The sequence below is a fragment of the Liolophura sinensis genome, chromosome 1 (assembly GCF_032854445.1).
Source record: "Liolophura sinensis isolate JHLJ2023 chromosome 1, CUHK_Ljap_v2, whole genome shotgun sequence".
Lineage (NCBI taxonomy): Eukaryota > Metazoa > Mollusca > Polyplacophora > Chitonida > Chitonidae > Liolophura > Liolophura sinensis.
This window is the reverse complement of record NC_088295.1, coordinates 41,313,259-41,336,046: the sequence shown is the minus strand read 5'-3', so window position 1 is coordinate 41,336,046 and position 22,788 is coordinate 41,313,259. Positions and strand designations below refer to the sequence as shown.

The 22,788-nt window shown below is 38.4% G+C and overlaps 1 protein-coding gene across 1 annotated transcript; it reads right to left on the bottom strand.

Annotated features, from left to right (window-relative positions):
* Window positions 1–553: 553 nt before the first annotated feature.
* Window positions 554–22,219, bottom strand: LOC135482286 (tyrosine-protein kinase receptor TYRO3-like). Its single transcript, XM_064762199.1, has 15 exons — window positions 22,209–22,219; window positions 21,657–21,760; window positions 20,948–21,079; window positions 20,118–20,269; window positions 16,239–16,398; window positions 15,157–15,177; window positions 13,172–13,294; window positions 12,455–12,541; window positions 11,956–12,161; window positions 11,361–11,470; window positions 10,888–11,047; window positions 5,831–5,967; window positions 3,055–3,293; window positions 2,226–2,305; window positions 554–691 (listed from the first exon to the last, which is right to left on the bottom strand). Exons 1-15 carry the CDS (start codon window positions 22,217–22,219, stop codon window positions 554–556), a joined length of 1,860 nt encoding a protein of 619 aa, XP_064618269.1.
* Between the last annotated feature and the right edge of the window lie 569 nt (window positions 22,220–22,788).

Here is a 22,788-nt window from a genome sequence, read left to right as displayed (position 1 = left end):
CATCATGGCTAAATGTGTAGGCTTATCCGAAATAATTGGCCAAGCCAAAGGAATATAATATACCTTCAAGCCAAGCCAAATACCAATCTAATTCAACCCATACGCTAAAAGGCGACCTAGACTTGACCTTCTACTTGTAGAATATACGGGACCATTCCCTTTTCCTGAGGCTTCTACAGACAAGGTCAATTGCCCGTCAGTTGACTTCCCAAATTTGCACTTCTATGACCCCTGATAGTGAATTGTGCTTGGTCCCTCCTGAATTTTCACCCGACATTATTTACACATTGGCCACTTAAGATGTAAAAAAGTGATAAGTTGGAAAGCTTTTTAGGATAAGATTTTAAACCCACCGGCAATCTACTTCAAATACTATTGTTCGTGTAACAATTTTCAACCGTGCTGAGCTTACCAAGTCAATAATCCCAATCCCAGTTTCCTAACAAAAACTTTCGATACAAACCACCAAAGAACTAAGAATGAATGCTACGTAAGAAATTAGGACGGAGTATTTTGCTGGAAAGACAAATGTTCTAGACGTGTAAACACCTGTTTAGTCAAGGCCGATTGCATCCTGTTTATAGCCGTCTTCCATATTAGTCCACTGATATGCAACGACGATCAGGCTAACGGGTAGAGCGAAATAGTAGAGAACCCTCATGGAATCTCCTCCAATATCACCACAGATAGCCTAAGGGAAAAAAACAACAGAGCAAGAGTTCAAAGTTGCAGAGACTGTCAAATTTCCAAACAAACGATAGATATAAATGATAAACCCTGTTTTGTGTGCAGTTTGATCCATGCAGTTCCAAATCTATACTCCGTCACACTTCGCCGATCCAGATGGTATCTTCTTCATGTTGCCGTTGTTTGACCTGTTTGATGTACCTAGAAAAGTGATGGATGCAAATTAGGTCGGAGGTTCCAGAAGTAAACAATTACTAACTCCTCTAGAACATGCCAGGACACACTTTAAAGCAAACAAACATTGTTCACGGCTGTCACAAAGGCCTGCAGCTGAACAGGGCTCGTATATCTCTAATCACACACGCTATGTGAGTCATACACCTTGATTTGATTTGTGACTTAAACGTCATTTGACTGGTTAAATGAAATGTGCTTGATCAACCACCCCACACACCTAGTTCCTGAGAAATTAATCAGCGTGTGCGGTTTGTACAGGAGTGAGATCTGATATTTAGATCGCAATGGTAATGAGCACAGATTCAAGCAGCATATCATCCCACAATACAACGACTTGCCAGTTATTCCAGTACAAATATAACTTCTCAGGCCACACACTAGATTATCCTCCATAAATTTACGATCATGTGCAGGTTTACAGGTAAAGGTCAAACGGAAACTGTATCGTATATTGCCCGTAAATACCCGTGGAGAAACCGGAAGTAATACCTGGTGTAGGACGCACAGCAGCAGGTGTTCTGAGTACTTTGGCAACAGATTTTGTTTTATTTCCTTCTAGAACTCCATCATGTTAATGAAGCTCCATGTTGGCTGTCCACGCTTAAAATTAATGTACATGGAAAGCTCCCAATAAAAACCAGGTATTCATCAAATGATCTTAATACGCACTGGCAGTGCTTTATTGCATGAAACTTGTATGAAAGTGCATGCATACCCATCATTTCAAAATAATGTTAGCATTCCAATAGAAAGAGTAACAACGGCTTACAGAGACAGCCTTTAACGCCATAAAATTTAACGATTCTTTATCGTTTTATTGAGGCCTTTTGACGTAAATGTTAATTTATATCACTGTTAATCACACCATGTGGACAAAATGTAAAGTGTATATACAGAGATTATCATGACAGTGTGTGATGCGCGATGATGTATCACCTCTCGTTGTCTGAGGTCGGTCTGTCGTATCAGCCGAGCTTGAAGAGCGATGCAACAAGCCGACCTCAGACAACGACAGCTGATACAGCATCGGGGAACAAACACTATTTTGATAACCTATTTATCATATACCTTTATCTTCACGTACTACTTTTCGTCAAATAGGAGACTAACTTCCTACATTTGGAGAGCCGATAAAATGTAGATCATCTACAATCTCTTCAGCTCGAATATTATTATATTCTTTAAATTTCTATTTCATTAGTTCCAGTTGAAAACTACTTAACAAAAAACAATTTAGTAAACACCTACGAACTTAAACTATGAAAAAACGGTCGCTTCACGAAACGCTGAGGAATCCTTACGCCAGGGGAGTCCCTCTGTATAGTAATGTGAGACAGGCGTGTGTTAAATTTCGGCGTGTGGAATAGTTTAAAATCAAGTCCTGTTTGAAAGGAACAGCTGCGCGATGATCACTGTACTGAAAGTGTGGCTTTACAACAGTACAACAGTCATGCAAAATCTGTATTTATTGAAAATCTGATCCTCATGCTGTTGTGTAGCCACAGATCGTGTCTGGCGAAACATTGATCACCATGGATCATTGATGGAAATTAAGGATGAAAATACTGGAGACTACTGCAAGAGGAGGTATCCGACTGTAAGGGATTTATCAGAATGTGGATATTTATCCTTGCGGCCTTGTTTTTAGGATGTTTGGGAACAAAATTAAGGATTTTCACCAAGAAGATCAGAACTTGAATGAATGCCTTATCGTCGCGGTATGGACCACGTTTGATGCGTAAACAAGTAAATTCGAAGAAGTTGTGAACCGCGATCAAAGTTTGGGGTAGGCCGTAATGGTGGCCTCTCAAAAGATACATAACCCCTACGCCCTTTCGAAGGCTAAGGAGAGCGTGCTTGTCGTTTCTTTGTACGCTTTCTTCAGAACTTAATGCTGTTGTTGTTACGCCATGTTAACTCCAGGTCCAGGGTGTAGAGGGCGCTTTTAATGTAAACATGAATAAAAGTCCCGTTTTTCACAGGATGCATATACGAATCATCTGTATCATGTGGGTAACGGCCATAGATATATGATAAAATGAAATATAACAGAATGCATGAATGCTTTTATTCAAACTCAAGATTGTTGTAATGGGTCTTGGCTTAGGGTATTTTTCTTGCATCTCAAACTTGGCTCTCTGTAATCATCGTAACCCATTTTTGCACGAGCGGTTAAGTTGCTGATCTCAGCCAATTCCTGATGTGAAGAAACAATTCCGTCAGTGACACCAGTGGTATTTTCCGATCCTTTGTCCAAGTCCAGATATTCACTCATTTCACCCAGGTTTGCTTCAATAGACTTGACTATGTCCACAAAACTGGGCCTTTCTTTTGGATTTTCCAGCCAGCACTTGAGAACCATATCGTGACTGAGGAAAGATAAATACAAACGCCACTCAGTGTTAACCACTACCATAAACAAACCAGTCACAATGCTCACACTGAAACCAGCAATATATCATCAGCTATGAACAAGTTTACACAATAAAAAGATATCTGTATATGTATATATCTGTCAGTCAAAATTATCTTTTGTTATGTTCCTTAGCAGTAAATTGTCTTGGAATGTTATCAATTGATCTTGTATTAACTTATCCAGCCTGTATATTAAGGAGAAGAAAACATAGAAATCATACCAAAATCAGATGAAAGAGCGTGAAAATTTATTTGTAAATATGGTTTTTAAAATTATTTTCCATTTATTTTCCGGAGAAAAGGGTATTTTTATAAAAAAATATTTTTGTATGGTGGGTATTTGGGACCACCTCTTGTTATATATCTTCTTTGCATAATAATGTTCTAAATAAGGATGCATGTCTAGTAAATTTAATTTCAATATAAATTTTATTATTTTGTTCAAACACACGTATTTAATCTGAATTATTATAGTATTTATAAATATATTAAAAATATAAATATGATCAAAATCCATTTTGAACATATTTGTTAGCTGAAAGAGCAATATAGTTAATAAACATGTGTTACATTCTCATTTATAACATTATTTTGCAAAGACAATATATACCAAGAGATGGTCCCAAATGCCCACTGTGCAAAAATTATTTCCAAGTGTCTTTCTCTGTTTAAAGAAAAATCGAAAAAAATATGGAAGACCACATTTACAACTAACTTTTCGCAGTCTTTGGTCTGAGCTGTATGTAATTTTTATGTTTTCTCCATCTTTAACATAAAACAACTGCGCATGAAAGAATAGCACCCCACGGGGTCACAAAAAGAGACAACTATCAAATCACACTGATGAATGACTATCTGAAATTCCAAGTAAATAAAACTTATCATTGCTGTCGTAAGCAAAACTAGGTCGATGCAAATGAATGGAGGTTAGTGAAATTCATAATGAAATTTAGATCTACTTTTAGAACTATATCCAAACCCAAAATAGCTGAATTAACCAAAGTGTCATTTATAGGGTGTAAATAGCAAATATGGACCTTAAACACAATGTCGTGTGGAATTTTTACAGATCTTGACGTTAATTTTATTAATAAAACTGGCTCTTGGGGATTTGGCTTTAGATATTATTTTATTGGTTGACGGCTGGATCTGTGATTTGGCTTACTTTGCCGTGAAGGGTTTAGTGAGTGCACATCATGCTGCATAGAGATTCCATGAATGGACGATGTGCCCACAGTAGTTTTATCTCACCAACCCATGTTAACACTGATAACAATGACATAATCTTCAGTATATAACACCAGAAATGTTAAAAATTAATTTCCCATTTGCACAATTGGGAGTTTACAGAATCTATTTTCGAAGTATTCTCCGCACAGCAGTAAGACCAAAGTCGAATTACTGATGGTTGAAGATGGTTGATATAAAATACATAACTTTAACTTATCTAAGTTACTTCAATAGTTTCAAACTAACGAACGCCAGATTGTTATGAGCCCCGTCTGTAAACATTGTATTATATTTCTTTATTTGTAAGTCTCTGACCTCTATTTTTCCGTTTTTGTATGCTATAGCCTGCACTTTTTTTTAGTCGAGCCTTCTCGAGGCTTCAGTGTTTATGAGTTTAGTGTCATTGTAAATACAGCGTGCATTCTGGAAATATGTACGTCTATCCTACTGCTGGAAACATGTTTTCGATCAAACCATCCAGAATTTTCTTTTACGTTAGTCTATAAATATGAGCGACAGAGTTGTGAAGCTCGAAGTCACTTGAAAGCAGTCATTTATTCAAGTCCATTTGAGAGCAGTCATATTTACCGTAATTAACTGTGAAAAGTATTGCTGGGTTCGGAGATATCGGCTTTCACGCCATTCGAAATTTGTCATTTGTACTTCATTTTCTGTACGCAGCACTTTTTGCGCTTGCATTTCGCCACTTGCTATTTTTTGAGACGTTATTTTGGAGCTTGTGTCGATCAGTGTCTCTTTGTGCGATTAGGTATATTTCATCCCAGTTTACCCTGAAAGTGACTGTGTGCATATTTCCAAGGAAACACACATCGACAACTCGGCATCATGGACGCTACTGTCAATCCGTCCGCCCAGATAAGTTACACATTTACAGGCAGTTGGGGAATAAACCACTTATCGCACTGTCATCCTTAAATTTATTTATTTATTTGATTGGTATCTTACGCACCGTTGCTGGCAGACCTTTCCACGTACGGACAGAGAGGAAGCCAGCCTGAGCTGGACATGAACTCACAGCGACCGCATTGGTGAGAGGCTCCTGGGTCATTACGCTGCGCTAGCGCGCTAACCAACTGAGCCATGGAGTCTATTTTGTTAAAATCTATGTCTTGAACTTCAAACGTCATCGTGTTTCTTTGTTTGATCTTGTGTAAGGCCTATTGCTGATCTGAGAGTAAAACAAGCCAGATATAGTGGTACCCTTACCAGATGAAATTAAATGGGAAAACCAACAACTTACACAGCAACCGGACAGGTGTCCGGTTTGGGAAGTCTCTGACCTCTTTCCAGTTCCGGAAGTACCTGGATGTTCTCCAGCTCTGGGTAAGGTACCTTTCCCAAGGTGAAGATCTCCCACACCGTCACGCCAAACGACCACTGTTAAGAAGATATAGATTTATTGTAATTTATTTAGGGAGAGTATCTGATCAGAATGTATCCAGCAATGCTGTGTCTGGACGTTGTTATGAAATGAAACGCACACAACCTGACGTATTCAACCACAATCATAAATCACTGAATCACAATCAATCATAAAACATCGTGATGTATACAATAAATAACATGTCATCAAACTTCCAGAGTTAATACGTAAACAAACTATACACAAACTGTAAGTTAACACATATGATACTTGAAACGCTTTATCGTGGTTTAGGATCGGAATGGCATGCGAATATCGGATTTGACACTTAGACCCACTGAGTGTGGGAAAGACGAGGAGAGGTAAACTCCAAGTGATCGTTATCAAGAGTGGATTCATGGAAACTTGTTCGTTATGTAACGGAAATAATCGGAAGTAAGTAAACATCTCGCTATGATTTGTTAGTTTATCTAACCATGCACTTAACTTTCGAACTACTCTTTCTCAGATAAAATCATGCCCAGTATTACATAAGTAACCAAATTCACCCTTCTCTGAAAGAGCTGTTTGCACTCAAAATTAATCATATTGAATAACCAGATGGCACCCGATACCAATCACCATAACGGCGAGGGTCTGCTTCAGCTTACTAATCGCATATTCTATATTTGTGAAGTTCTCGCTACTGTATTTTATAAAACAGTCCATTATCCACGTAATTTTCTTCTTAACCTTGGCTTTTGCAAAATCACAAAAACGTCGGAGAGTCGAAAACACCTGAGGTGTGACTAACTTGCAACCCTCTTTAAGCTGACTATTTATCTTCCTCATAAATAAGATCAGGTGTAATCTGATTATTCATAAACAGGTTCACTATAAATGCAGTGTGTAATGCTCTAAAATGACAGCATACTATGTGGCTGGCCTAGGGTTACATCAACCGGAAGTTATATTTCCACTGTAGCTCTGTAGCACTGAACCTAGCGCATTTCATCAAATCTTATATCCTAAAACATTATATCGTGTTAACCTGCCAAAGTCTTTGTAGGGATCCCTAAATAAATAATAGGTGCTGCCTGTTCGTATATGCAGTGAGAGCTCACTGGGAAGCCAGTAGAGCTTCCCTAATGCAGCTTCCATACCGGAAACATGTGACTTTATAGGCACTCGAGGGCGTGTATATTAGGGACTGGAATCCCATCAGAATCTCTTACACTTTAATGCACAGTATTGGGGACATCAAACAGGTGAGAAAAATGTAAGGTGAAACGGTTTGGGGTTTAATATCACTAATGGATTGAAATGTTAAATGTATTAGTCTGCTTCTGCCATATAACCCCCGGTCATAACCTGCTGATCAATACAAAGAATCCAAAATTCTGACTGCCAACTACACAACTAATGCCTCAAAATAGGGAGAGATTGTCATCGAGGATATTGCTACTTTCCGCTAATACCAATTCGCCCGAAATCAGAGTGCTATGAAACCTTATTTATCGCTTGAAATTTGTTGTTATAAATGTCAGTCGTTTGGCCATATATCAGCACAATGGCGACACATACGGTGTTTCCCACTAATTATTATTATACGTCGAGTGATTCTTGGTTTCCATCGGTTAATACACGGTCACATGATATTCCACAAATCATGATGTACAAGGATCACGCGCTCAAATAAAGCAACATCATGCTGGGCCCTACATATGGCGTGTACATATCTTGCCTTGTTGCATTTGTTAGATCCTTTGTGTTATGTGACGATTTCAACCAGAATTATTAGCTATTACTGCAAAAACTTGTGTGTCCAGATTATTTGCCTTCACACCAAGTTTCTTAAGTTTTACAGTGATTATTATTCTCTTGTAAGTAAATATGGACACTTGTGTTCACTTAATCCGGAGCTAGGAGATGCATATTCATCGTGTTGAATTAGATCACCTCATTAGATATATAATCAGTAGCAATCAAAGCGCAACTGAGAAACATAGTATACAACCGACAACTTATATTCTAACAAGATACACGATTTGAACATTGCTTTCACTCAGTCGCCTAGAACATACCTCGAGTCTTTCCAACATCACTGAAAACTGTTGAATGGTTGTTTGTGTTATTGGGAATTGGCCTTGCGATTGTTGACCTGGTAGATCTTCTTGGTTGACGATTGTTTTGCGTATGTCAGTTTCGACGAATCGATATCCTACTGCAGGTACCTCCCGACGCCTGCTTGTTTGTAAGTATCCAACCGAACGATGGTTAGCTCCGCTATCGATGTACAAATTCAGCTTGGTGATAAACTATAGTTGGTGATAAAGTGAGCAAGTGCACCGTTCTTTCGGTTAAAAACGGCACATAGTGCCTGCTGGGGATGGGATATCAGGAATTGTCAGCTCGAGAGAAGAGATATTCCATGAGTGCAAAAATCCCAACCCTAAGCGTGTAGAATCTGTATAATGGAGCATCCGAGCTTTCTTTGGAATTTGCTTTTCCTTTTCCTTTTCATAATAACTAATAATAATCTGACGATGTCGCCACGCTTAAGAGTTCAACGTATATGTCAAATTATACATCAAAGTAGGCCTATGCTTAGGGTTTTACGTTGAACTTAACAATTTTTCAGCCATGCGTCGACGAGGGGTCATTAGGTGTGTCTGCATATAGAGTGTCTTCTTGTGGCATGGTTCCATGCCATCAAGGTGCTACCGCCAGTGAAGTATCAAGGCGAAGGCACCAGACATGGCACCCTACCCAGTCACAATATACTATACAGACATTCCTGTTTCCCTGTGTCCGTAGCCCGGGTTTTGCGGAATTAGACTAGTCATGAAGCAGTTAACAGTTTTCTAGGATGATGGAAAGACGCATGGAATGTTGAAGGTGAAATGAATTATATCATAATCGTATACCATGCTAGTCATCTATAAGTATAATCAAAATACGTATTTCAGTTGCGCACTGACTGGTACTGTTTATATATAGTAGTGTAGCGAGCTAATTCCACCCGATGAATTCACAGTGGCTGGTCCCATGTTTAGATGTGAATTAGACACATGCAGCTATGAAGCAAGAATTAAGAGTCAAAGAGTTTCTGTCCATATTTGTTTGCTTGAGAATTATTCTCAGTGTAAAATTTAAGCTTTGATTAAAGGCGTTTGGTGGAATAACCTTATCACACCATTACAGTAATATCTCGTGACGTTGATTTAAATCGTCTCATAACACACAGCATCTAATAAACGCTGCAAGGCGAGATCTGTACACGACATATACAGAACATTTGAGTATATAGCTATACAAGTAAAGATAATTTACTTTAGTCCAATGTCAACATTGCACCATCTCTATTGCCACAGAGTTTGCGAGAAATCGCTTTGGTCTTTGTACAAAATAGATGCATCGTCTAGAGAATCTGTAGTTTGCTTTAAATCCAACAAAGGTAGATATATATCTTTCTTAGCCTTTAGGATGAATGGGTTGTACAAAGCTGAAAGATCATCAATATACCGTTCAGTGAATGCGAAAAATCGAGCCTATTGACGGTTACTCTTTAACAGTTTCGGCATTTAGTCGTATTTATCATATCATCTGATAATATGTGGTCCTGGCCTGGTATAATACAGTGTGACTGAAATATAATTACAAAAACAACCGAAGTCGCAGAAGAGAGCCGGGTCCAAACAAACGGCTTTATTGGTCAAGGGCCAATAACAATCGCGGCAAACTGTCCGTTTAACCGCCTGGACTCTTGGATTGGATTTGGATTCTGCTGGTGTACTTTGTCCCAAGCCTTGTCCCTTTGCGTTGTTTTTAAGTTGGTGTGTATTAAATGTGATAGCAGACCCGATGGTGTCTAATAAGTTGCAGCTACCATTTAGCCCTAGTGCTATGGGATTTATAAGTTGCTTCCGTAAGCACTTACATGAACAGTCAGAATAAAAGCCAAGTAAGGTAAATTTACAAGAGGCCGGATTTCACTGGTTACGTGTGACCATTTGTCAACTATCACAGTCATCTGTGCTCTTGCTCTTTCCATACTTTAGTCTTTTATATTCAACCAATTCGTTTGCGTGTGGTCTAATGTGTTTATTTATTTATTTATCTGATTGGTGCTTTAGGCTTCCATAAAAAGCGAGACCGTTGTGGTGGCCTAGAGATTAGAGCGTCCACCTGGAAGTGGAAAGACATGGGATCAAATCCGGGTCGGGTAATACCAAAGACTTTTATTTTTAAAATGGTATCTGTTGCTGCCTAGCTTAGCACTCAACACTAAGAGGCTACAGCAAAGAAACAAGTCTGGTGGGCCCGGTGTCGGTATAATGTGAATGAGTGGAAGGTCATGCTTGGTGTCTTCGGCATTATCCATCGAAAACTGCCAACTTTACTTGCTACTGATACATTATTTCTTACATATTCCATTAAGGATTTGTGCTTTAACTCATTTTGGAAATAGATTTTGTTATTATCGACTTCGAATGCCCCTTCTTGATCTATGAGTTGTATTCGAATGTCGGACATACGGCTTTAATTCGTGTTACCTACCAAACACCACATTTTCATCGCGTATTGTTACGATGTTTGAGCTGTACATAATGCCATCACATAGTTATGATGGTTAGGGGCCAATTCAAACTATACTCACATCCCCACCCGCCTTCCTAGTAACTAGTTCTTCGCAAGTACTAACAAAAATTATGATACATACATAACTTCAAAAATAAAAATTAATAACATGCATGGATTCCATGAACAGTCAGTGCCTACTATTGAGACAACACACAAAAATGTAACTTTCATTGCATACATACAGAAAAGGCTTAATAACTGCATTTGACAAAAAGACGAACAATATGTGGAGTAAACCAGAGCAGTGACAACAGTGTGATAGTTGGCAAATCGTCACCTAGCGACGAGGGAAAAACAGCACATGGTCTTACCACATCAGTTTGGAAGTTAAACACACGGTCTCGTAAACTTTCAAGAGCCATCCATTTGATGGGCAGTAACTTGTTCTTGTCCTGACGATAGTAACTGTCAGAGTAAATGTCTCTGGTCAAGCCGAAGTCCGCCACCCTTACCACCATGTTACTGTCCAACCTATGACATCAGTAAACAAAAGTCGATTGTTTCAAATCACGTTCACATTATTTCTGTTCAAGGATCAGATAATCGATACAGGTTACATGAAGAAAATTTCAATGGTCTTTCTTTCACCAACCATAGTCCTAGAAACGAATCGTTGTTTTAACTTGCTTATAAAGGATACTTATGTAATTGTTTTTGGTATTTTTATTAATGTTTAGCTGTGGTATGCACATGGAATCAACAAATTCAGTTTTGACTTTTCAGTTCTTGATAACATGTCGAATAAATGCATTTATCACAACCATTCATTAGTTTTACAGCTCACATGCAGTTTCTGGCGGCCAGATCCCTGTGGACAAACTTCATGTCTGACAGATAGGTCATTCCTCTGGCAATGTGCAGACAGAAGGACAACAACTGGTGAAGTTCGGGTGTCTGCAAATTGCATGAAAGCCATAAAGAAGATAAGCCAAAACTTACCACGAAACAAAATTTGTATTTTAGGAGACATAAAATATAAAGTATACAAACGTGGCAGATAATATTGTGGAATGTTAGAAATTGTCCTGGTATTATTTGTAGAATAGTGAGAGATAGGTCATTAACCTGTATCGTCTCGAAACTGGAGACCTTATAGCATAGTGGACATTGATACTACTTATATTACCATAACTTCTGCCATGCAACAAATAATCACATTATTACTAACTTGCGTCAACCTATTCATGTACAATGTCGACTTGGCTTAAAGCTGAATAGACAACTGTTCTTTTGCATAGCACCAGTGATATATTATCACTGTACCCACATAACGTCATCGGAAAGACGGAGATGAGAAATAGATTACGCAGCTTAGATCCGAATTACTTTGCCCAGGATAGGTTGGCCAATGGAGGAAGTCACATTTAAGCCATGGTTACCATATTTTTTAAGTCGTCCTCATATCTGAACTTTCTCAGGTATTTCTGCAGATCTCCGTGCTCCATGAAGGGTAGGATGAGAGTGGGTATGTGGGTAATGGGGTGGACACACACACCGATCATTGTCAGCACATTTGCGTGTCGGAAACCCGCCATCACTATGGCTTCTTCCATGAATGCTTTGATCTCAGGGTAAGTGCAGCTCTCTGAGGAAAAGAATACTTTTGAAAAAAAATCATTTAAAAACGCAAATAGCATTAAAATAAAAACTAAATAAACCATATACATATACCTATAAAAGGAAAACTTGGATAATAATGCGACTTAGATGAAGACACTCTAAGATCACTTCAATGAAGAAAAATGCTTTTATTGTTCGCCAATTCTTATTTTCCGTTCACTGGTCGCAATCATATTTGTGAGTGTGGCGTTATACGACAATGAAATAAGTAAACAAAGGATTACATTCACAGCCCCAGGTCTTTTCTGCTGCACTTACCTTTGATGTTTTTGATGGCTACATATTGGGCGTGAAGGGGGTTATTATCAGGTCTGTATCGTCCCTGATACACCGTTCCAAATGCACCTGTAGACAGAAAATGGTATTCAATCTTAGAAGAGTTAAATTGCTAGCAATACATAAAAACATTTGTTTTGATTTTAACCTATCTGTAGAAAACTAATGTATTAAAAACTTTTTAAAGAACTTAACTGAGAACTTGGCGGGATCACATTTCTACATTACCACGATTAATACACGATTAGCTGCAATGCACCTTGCAATTCATGCTTTCATCTGAAGTTAATGCAAGAGTTATGGCCCTTGCCATTGATTATTTATTTAGCCATTTGATGGGTGTTTTGCGGATTATATTGGTTGGTTCTTTTGATTAGGGTTTAACATCGCTTTCATTATTTCGGTCACATTACGACTGCCATGCTGAAGGCACCAGACACAAAACCCCACCCATTTACATTGTGGTAACACTGGACCAAGCAGTAGTTGGTTCGTATCCCTCTAACGCTGAGAGTCAAGCGAGGTAGTACCAGGTCAACCAGGGGTGATCCGGGATTGAACACCGAATCTGCTGTTTACAAACCAGTTGCTCTAACCATTAGAGCGCAGACAATCCATACATGTATTAGAGGAAAGGGCAGTTACGTGGCTAGACGAAACATCGTTACCGATATATGGGTGCTGTTTATGTAGTCCTACCTTTTCCAATTTGCCCCAAAGTTTCCATTTTATCTGGATGGATCAGACGGTCATAAATCGCTAGCTGAGCGTCCATATCCAGAGCCATTTTTAATAATGATCCGATCTCCAGCTTAGACTTTTCTGTAAAACCAATGTCAGATTAGCTACCAAATGACACAAATTTGTGTAGATAATACTTGTTCTATATCTATGTTAGCAGCAACATATAAGCCTTCTCAGGCTCACTGGGTGGTGTTTGGGATATTGGCGTGTGCCAGTCCCTTGATGGGACTCATTTACACCAAAACCGTACGGGTGTCAACGAAATCTGTATATTGCAGGTTATTCTGTAACTTTTATTAACAGAAAACAATTCAAATCTTCCGTCTCAGGCTCACTTGACTACCACGTTGCTCAAAGCCAAGACGTTGCACCCTTGACTAAAGAGGTTGCGTGACTTCGCTTTCAGCCTGACTGAGGTCTACCAGAAGATGAAGGGCGATGGTTTCTCCGGGCTCTGCCTCGTTAAATATATATAAAAAATAGATATTTTTGTAGGGTTTAACACGGAAATAAACTCTTGTGTGATGTTCGTGAAAAATGTTAAATATTTGGAAGTTTAAATAGCCATAACCTGTATGCGATGGTTGTAAGCCTGAGATCGATGAAACAAATTCTCCATTCTTATTCTTCTGTCTTCTTATGAGCTGACATCTGCGTTGTTTATGGCACATTAAAACCAATATAACAATAAATAGGCCTAGCACTCCAAAGGCTATCCCTGTATGTTAAAGAAAGATAGATTAATTGGTATCGTATACAAATCAACCAGAAAAAAAATATTTTATAATGATTTTTAAGTAAATATGGATTTTGCAATCTTTATGATGAACGGACACTTAAATTGGTATGTTACAACTTTTATCATATATAATATAGTTTAACTGAAGTCTTTTATTGGGTTTTATTCACCCAAGTCAAGACCTATAATTAATCACGAATGTTTACATTTCATAGAGTACATCAATATTAAAGACCTTATTGGAATATACAAGAGAATGAAGTCATTGAAGATCTTACCTAGCTGCATTCCATAACCGGTGAATGCTGCTTGATAAATGAAATGTTGTGCAAAATTTATTCACGAGATAAATCATAGATCAGCAATCGAATTTCGTCTGTATGCTTTTTAAAAAGACATTTTACTTATTTTACGTAGTCATCTGTCACCCGTATTTGAACAGAGCCTTGTTTATATGTTCTATCAAATAGATGTGCAAACGTTGTAAGGATGCAGAAGTGATGCGAAATTTTCAAAGACTATCAAATAATTGTGTAAGCGTTGCGTGGATGCATAAGTTCAAACGAAACTTCCTCAAGGGTTCAACAAGTGAAGCACCATATCGAGATAAATTGTTATAGTCAGTAACAAAGTGACACGATGATGATAAAGGTGATGAGACAAACGAAATCACAGATAGCAAATAATCACACAGTACAGAATATAGGCTATATCGTGTACAAGGGATAATTTAACATTGTCTACTATTGTTCATATTGATAAAGATGTTGTCAACAATTCTCAGATAAATGTGAGAGTGACTCTACCAACCAATCATGGTTCAGAATCGCAACTTTGATAGACAAATATCACCCAATGGAAAACTGGAGAAACAGGTTAATCATTTATATAGGTTTACAAGGTGTAATGTCGTTTTAATCTTATGCATTATATAGTTGTTTTCTATTTAACAGAAGCACCCATTATTGACAGTCTATTCACAGTAATCAGTTTCCAGTTTGTTTCATTAACCTATCACTCATAAAAATTGTGTTCTCCGCAAAATTGCTATAGAAAAATAAGACCATTAACCAGATGTTCGCTGCTATGAAAAGTTGACACAACCAATGGCGAGCCAAATGGAACAACAAGCGGACATGGTGGATTCAGTTTGAACAAATTAACTACAAAATAGTTGAATCTTAACTTGTGTATTACTTACCTGAACCTGGGGCATTGGCAACTGAGAAAATCACAAAAATATGTTTATAACGAAAGTAAATAATTTTAAATTGTTATCAAATAAGGTTTTAAAGACATTCATTCTGCTTACGTTGGCTTCAATACTTTGAAAGGAACAATACATCCCCTAAGAGCTTAATATTAGGTTCTATTTTTGTAGCAAACAAAACTTCGTGCTGATGAGGTTAACTTTTTCTGAGCAATCCTGAAACCACAAATCGTGTAGAAAAAATTTTTGGAAAAACTATTTTGCAGAGAAATCGGAAATCCATATTAAGCTTCATCTAATCCAGCCAAAGCAAGGTCTATCCCTATGTCATCACCCTTATATAGATAAGGGTACGTCTTTAATTATATTTTGTTAGGAGTGATCAATAAACAATCACAAGGTATCCAGTAATACCATTGTCGCCATAAATCCTGACCTGTCTATATCTCCCCCTTTTTGCGAGAAAAATATTATACCTACATTAATTAAAATTTATTTACTTCATTATCTTTTAAATCTTTTGTTATTTTTATATATTTTGGACTTAACACACTTACCATTATTTCACTTAGACGCAGTTTTTTGTGCGGGAAACCGGAGTGCCCAGAATAAACTATCGACTTTCACACATGTTGTACAGACATGGGTCATATTTTTGGTGAAAGGCCAGTGATATTCAACGAATCTGACATGAAACTGCTTAAAGAGCAAAACGTGCGACGTCCAAGCTTATTGAATAGAGGATGGAGGCGTGGATTTCAGGGGCTGTGGTTGAACCACTAGGTGATCGAATAAATAGCAAGCTCAATATCGCAATAGCTGTCTCCTGACGCTCAGGCCCAGTGTTAAGTGAACGGTCAGTGTTGAAAGACAGAAGGTTAATGTTAGGATGTCTTAAATTTTAGACGTCGCACTTAAACATGAAAGCTAGATATCATACTCATGGTACCAATCATGGTACTTAAATGCTCTTGAAAAATCTTGCATCAATCGTGAATCAGTGGCAATCTTAATGTTATATATTGTGCTTATATATCAATTATTTAAGTCATCTCAAGAACCACATCACTCACCGTGACTCGATGGCTGGTATTTGCAGACATCAAATGTTATGGTTGATTTATTAGCGTTTGTTCTCACATTTGTGAAGTTGACAGGAGAGGATTCGACAAATCCGGATAAAACTGAGGCTCGGAATAGAAGGAACTGCCTTCTAACATCCATTCCTTCAACCTACAATTGCCACAAAGATTTAATTAGATAACAGAGCTTTAACTTGGTCTAAAAAAAAGATACCAATGTATTAAGGCTTCCTCTCTGGTCGTATGTGGGAAGGTCTGGCATTGACTTGCGGAAGTACGTTCCCTAAGGGTTCTGCTCAGTTTCCTCTCATCATAATTTTGGTCATATCCGTATAAGTGAAATATTCTTCAGTATGGCGTTAAAGACAAATTAAATATGCAAATATCTCTGTTGTGAATACTGGCCTCAAAATAGCACGTTACCTTTATTTATTATACCTCATAGTCTTATTTTCCGATTCCACTGGTCGAGAGACGGTCACATGAGATTCCAAAAACATGATGTAGGCTACAACAATCACGCTCCCAAGGAATGCAACGTCGCACCCACAAAGTAACCTTCACGAGGCAAAATCCAACTATCTTGTGCTAATATCCAACGATCACGTTCGTTTATTCCACGACAGTTTGTTGGCTCTCTAACATGAACATTATAGCTCCATTATGGACGAACACATTCGGCGATTTAAACACAACCCGAAAAGGTACACCGTTTTTTTCGGGATAATAAAACATATGGTGCATGCTGAGGGATGGAATACGAGGAGTTTCACCCTCGTTGAATATCGCTTCTCTTGAGCTGCCAATTACTCATATCCCATCCCACAGTATGCACCATCTGTATATTATTTATCTATTTAAACATAAAATGTGAACGAAATGAGCTGATATGAAAGGTGATATGAACATGGAGAGCAGCGACGACTGAGCAATGGTTGGCAAATGGTCAGGCGTAACCTGATCTTGTATCTTGCCAGTTTACTTTAGTTAGGGTTTTATTCTGTTCTATTACTCAAATGCTTAAATAATAGCAACTGATACAGCCCCTAGCACCGCGGATTACGCAGATTTATGACAATTTATTAAACGTCACTGGTTTAAAATTACTCAAAATGCTGTTGTCATTGCACCTAATAAACTTTAACGTAAAATTTACACCAACTTCTGTCATGAATTAGTGGGTTTATATGTGCAGAGTTTCGTTTATTTGTTTTTTGTTTAATGTTTTCATTTATACAATGGTGATCAAGTTTAAGAGGGGAGTTTGTACTTATTAACGTTGTTTCATACACAAGTTTTCAAAACAGACGAGCAAACCTTTTGGCATTTCGGTCCGTACTGGAGAAGATAGAATGGGTTTTCACTTGGCAGTGTGATGGCTATGTTAAGGTCTCCGTCCAACATGCAACAATACAGAAGCGAGAACACCAAGGTATCTCCCAGAACACTGGTAACTCCAACTGTCTCTGCGTGTTATATTTTCATACAAGATCAAACATCGATCAATACATACTTTAAGGTGAACGGCAAAAGCAGCTGGTATATGAATCCTCGAGTAGAGCTCAGCCGTAATACAATATAAATAATTCACCTTCCATACTGCAATATATAATTCAGAAGCTGATTCCATTTTCACACTACACAATGTTTTGACTCAGGAAAATTTAATTTGTTTTGCAATACTTTTTCATTTAATGTAATATGCGATCAAAATTGTGAACGATACTTAACCTTGATGCGAAGAAAGATGAAGGCATTTATAAAGGTAAATACAAGTGAATCTGATTTTTGTGAGCATTGTCTTGGTCATCGTAACTTTGAGTCTAGGACTTGCCTATCTCCCACACCAGCCAATCAGAATAGATTCTGTATCCCTTTAAGAATGTAGTATGTTAAGCGTATGTTCTCAAGGACTTAACATGATCAGACCAGAAAGCACGTAGTTCTTGTATCGTATTTCTCAGATTCAAAATTCGCTAAAACTTGTCATACCTTTGGTCAATGCAAAAGGACATATATCATTCTGTCCGAAAACACAATACCGTCCCCTAGGAAACGCTTGCCGCAGTTTGTTCTTCGACCGGACACACAAGTCAAAGGTAAATCTGGTAAGCTCGGTGGTTCCGGTGCTTTCTATCAACCAGAAGCTGCCATAGTCAATATTTACAATCGAATCCTGTCTCTCTCGATGGAAGATTTCTACAAAGCATACAGCCGACCCCTTATTTAAATTCATTTTAAATAAAACAGAATGAATGTGTGTAGAATACTGTAACTTTGATGTCATCTTTGTAACGAATTGTAGAATATAATATACGATCTAATCGCAGGAAGTAAGAGTAACGGAAATACACATATACTGTTACGGAGCCAGGTAACACAATATTATAAGGATGGTCCATTAAGCCTTATCCGCAGGGACAGACTTGTTTCGAACAGGGCCTCCCGAGATTGATAGACGAACCAGAACACACTGGATAATTTGCGACAGTTTATTGAAGATATAGACAGAGAGGCACTGCGCACGCACCGGCGTGAGCACTCGGTCCAGCCCTCGTGATCAGGACAGAAGCCCTCGCGATAAGCTCCGGTAACAAAAGTAATGGCATCTAGTGGTTCATTTACAGGGGAGATAACCCATACAAAGGAATTGGAAAACAATGGAGCATTCATTCACGAAACATGTTATTGTAAGCAAAATAATACAAACATTTAGCAATAATACAGAAACAAAACAATACCTTCAGCACATCCTTCATCCGGTCTCAGCAAACCAAAGTTTCCGGTTGGCCAGTCTATTGGATTCAACAACAGAACAAGGCAAAATAATGTCAAAAGTTCATGCATATTTATTATGTTACTGACAAAATAGGGTTTTTGGAATAATGAATCTCTTAAGCAATTAAATGTCCTAAACAGTCATTCCTTTCCTGTGAACGCGGTATGTTCCACGCGATACTGGAGGTAGGAATGTCTGAAATCTGATGTATATGCATGGTGACTTGAAGAATAAAATTTATCCCCAAGGAATTAACACAAAACAGTTTAAGATTTGGCACATAAAAACTGCGTATATATACTTACAAATTGTGTCTACAGCAGGAAATGGATAACGGAACAAATTCAGAGGGTTACTAGATTTCAGTCTTTCAACAGTTTTTCAATTATGTCAATTCCGAAAAATAGTTCCATATACGATGACGGCCAGTTCTTTGGGCGTCGGTAAAGACGTACATTAGGGTATTCTTTAAAAGAGAAGTTATACGCCAGAAAATATAAATACTTTACAGTGACAAGTAACAGAACCTAGCAAAGCGCAAACATATAAGGATTTGAGGATACTTACAGTTTTGGAGGATATAAGAACACATGTACAATGTGATCACGTTTAGGCCTGAATTTCCCTTCCACTGGTCTTGTAGGTTTGTATATGTGAAATTCACCCACCAGTCTATGTACTGTAATTCCACAGTATAACCCACAACCTGCAGAGAAACCAAATTAATGTACCAGGACTGAACTTCCGCTTCCGTCTGTCTTCGGCCCTTTCAGTCGGTATGGCTGAAATATTAGCGATGTGGCGTTAAGCCATAATCATTCATTCATTCATTGAGTTGTTAATTTACAGTGAGATAGCGTTATGTCATATTTTTAGCGGCGAAATAATTGAAATGGCAAAAGTTTATCCGGTAATGTGTTTGTATGGAATACTTTAAACGTCTTGATTTTTACTGCCTAAGATCACTGTTTCCATTTAAAAATGACAGACATGAAGCAGATCAAGGTGGAACATTCAACGGCGTTTTTCATCTGCAATTATGTTTGTTTGACCCGTCCAAGCAAACAAAAAAGTGAAATGTGGAAGATTACTTTCTGGCATTTCCTGTCAGACGGTAACAGATAGAAAGGTCCGTCCCAAGCCGGGAACGTTACAGGCGTATCCGCGTCTCCTTTGGTACTGCAGCAGTACTCTACAGAATAGTTGAACTCACCACTGTCTAGCGTCTGTACAATAATGGCATCTGAAAACACAGCAGAAAATTCCCAAATGGAAATAAATACGAGCGCAAATTCCCATCAGCTGCAACATCCCGCAAAACGTGGATATCGTCTGACATTAAACTCAGGCAAATATTAAAAAATACCATTTATAAAATGTCGGAAACATAACCGGTCGTCAGACAGACCAACAGACCGATAGACAGACTGACATATAAAGCTGCTTGTTACTGGTAATCAAAACAGTTCGTGAGCATTCCACATAAAAAAGTGTGAACAGATCTACTGTATTATACATTGTACTGCAGCAACCGGTGACGATAAACTCTCCATTATATACTATGCTTTGGAATAACTACTCAGAGGCAAATGTTACATGCCTCCAGGAAATACACAAAGAAGTCATATAAAATCCCCGAAAAGACAATTCCTCCAGAGTAATAACACTCTACTGAAGTTTTAAAAAGCCATAATGGATTTTACATGGATGGACTGACGACAAACTATGTTATTCATCAGTTTTTTTTAATGAACCTCTCCATTTTCAAAAAAACATGGATACATTACTATAAACTTTTACATTTACGAGACTATTCCTCTCTTGTTAACGACCCTTCATTAATCGCATGGAAAAAAATAGCAACACTTTCCTTGCGTAAAATTGTTCGAACAATTTGATGCGGTTGATTCTTTGTACAGACAGTACTTTCCAGCTGGCAGGCTGTCAGGTTCACTTATTCCGCACGTAGTTACTTTTTCTGAGTCCATCACAGATTCCGTATTACCCTGCGTCAAGTAGCCCTTGAGTGGGTACCAGGCTCCATTGTAAAACTCTGAGGAAAAACAGTCAACGTTCATGGTGTTATGCATTTTGATACTCATCTGGACTGGAGACAACTTATAAACTATAGCTGGGTGCACGATTTTGGATACAGATATTTATGTATGTGTTTGGTTGGTGATACAGTCGCCGTGCTCAAGAATAGCTTCTTCACGTCTGCGATGGTGGTCAGAGTTAAGGGCAGGGGAAACTGGACTACCTTGAATAAAGAGTAAACCGCCATTCGCCAGGAAAAGGGCAGACTTATGTCATGATTTATATTTGCATATATAAATGAACATTTGCGTTTAGCCCAATGACCCTGGAGCCTGTCACCAATGTGGTAACCATGAGTTCAAGTCCACCTCATGCTGGCTTCCTCTCCGGCAGTACGTGGAAAAGCCTGCCAGCAAGCCGCAGATGGCCGTGGGTTTCCACCGCGCGCACAGAAGTTTTGTGACGGTGACTTTACATACACTTGGGATTAAGATAGACGTCTATCAAATTCAGGATTCATGTAAATTGTGTATTGCGGTGACAAAATTAATCAGTTCGGCCGAATAATCAGGAACCGCTTTCCACTATCTTACCTTGTGTTGTTGACGGACATCCCATTCTGTGCTTTGGGGTGCTCATCTCTGGTCTGACCACAACCTGAGTCGACTGCTCTGTTGACAACAGGAAGCGATCAAGTCTTTAAGTAGCATTGTACAAACCGAAAAATGGATTTAAATAGGAAGGTGAAGGCTAATTGATTTGTTCATAGGTTTGATACACAACGATAACGGTGCATCGTGTTAATAACAAGTGGTAAGACAGCAGCCTAATGATTTTGTACAATGTGTTTATAGATTTGGCGAGTAAATGTATTCTTTGACGATATGATTTGAAAGCTTCAATTTTTGGAAGAAATGGAGATTTAGAGGCAGTTGTTATTCAAAGGTAATTTAATGCATTTATTAAGTAACAAACGGGCCTCTCACAGTGCTTTTGAGCTAATGCCGACCCCAAAAGAACACAGCAATAGTTAAAAAACATTGAAGCGTGGTTTCGCAGTCCTGTGATTCAGTGGAAAAGTGTGAGGTTTAGCAACTCTGTCACTTGAACATCGAGAAGTAAAAAATAACATAAAAGAAACCCACCTTCCTTGCATCCCTCCAAGAACTATACTGTATATGGTCTTGCCTAAATATTACCATATTGAACAAAACAATCCATTTTTTGGATTTCTTCTTATTCTCAGCGGTTTGGTTTTCCGAGGGAGGAATCGTATACTCCACGCACACCCACGCCCGAACCACCACCACTCCCTTAACTAAAAACAGTCAGCCTATGCAGCTTTTCTGGTTTTAATACTTCCCCAGGGCAATGACCCAGGAGCCTCTCGACAAGTGCAACTCATGCTGGCTTGCTTCGATGTGGAGGGTCTGCCAGCAACCTGTGGGTGATCATGGGGAAACCAAGTGCTCTGCCCTGTTTCCCTCCACCTTAGTGATGGCTGTCGTCATAGAAGTGAAATATTATTGAGTACGGCGTAAAACACCAATCAAATAAATGAAATAAATGTATTACTTTCCACCAAACCCTTGTATGAACAATAAAACTTTCAAAATTAAGAGTTACCTGGCATCGGTATGTTTATAAAAGGCTTGAATTGTAGTTTTATCAAACACCTGACGGTGCCGCCAAGCTGACTCTGAGCTGTCACTGTTATTGTGTTCG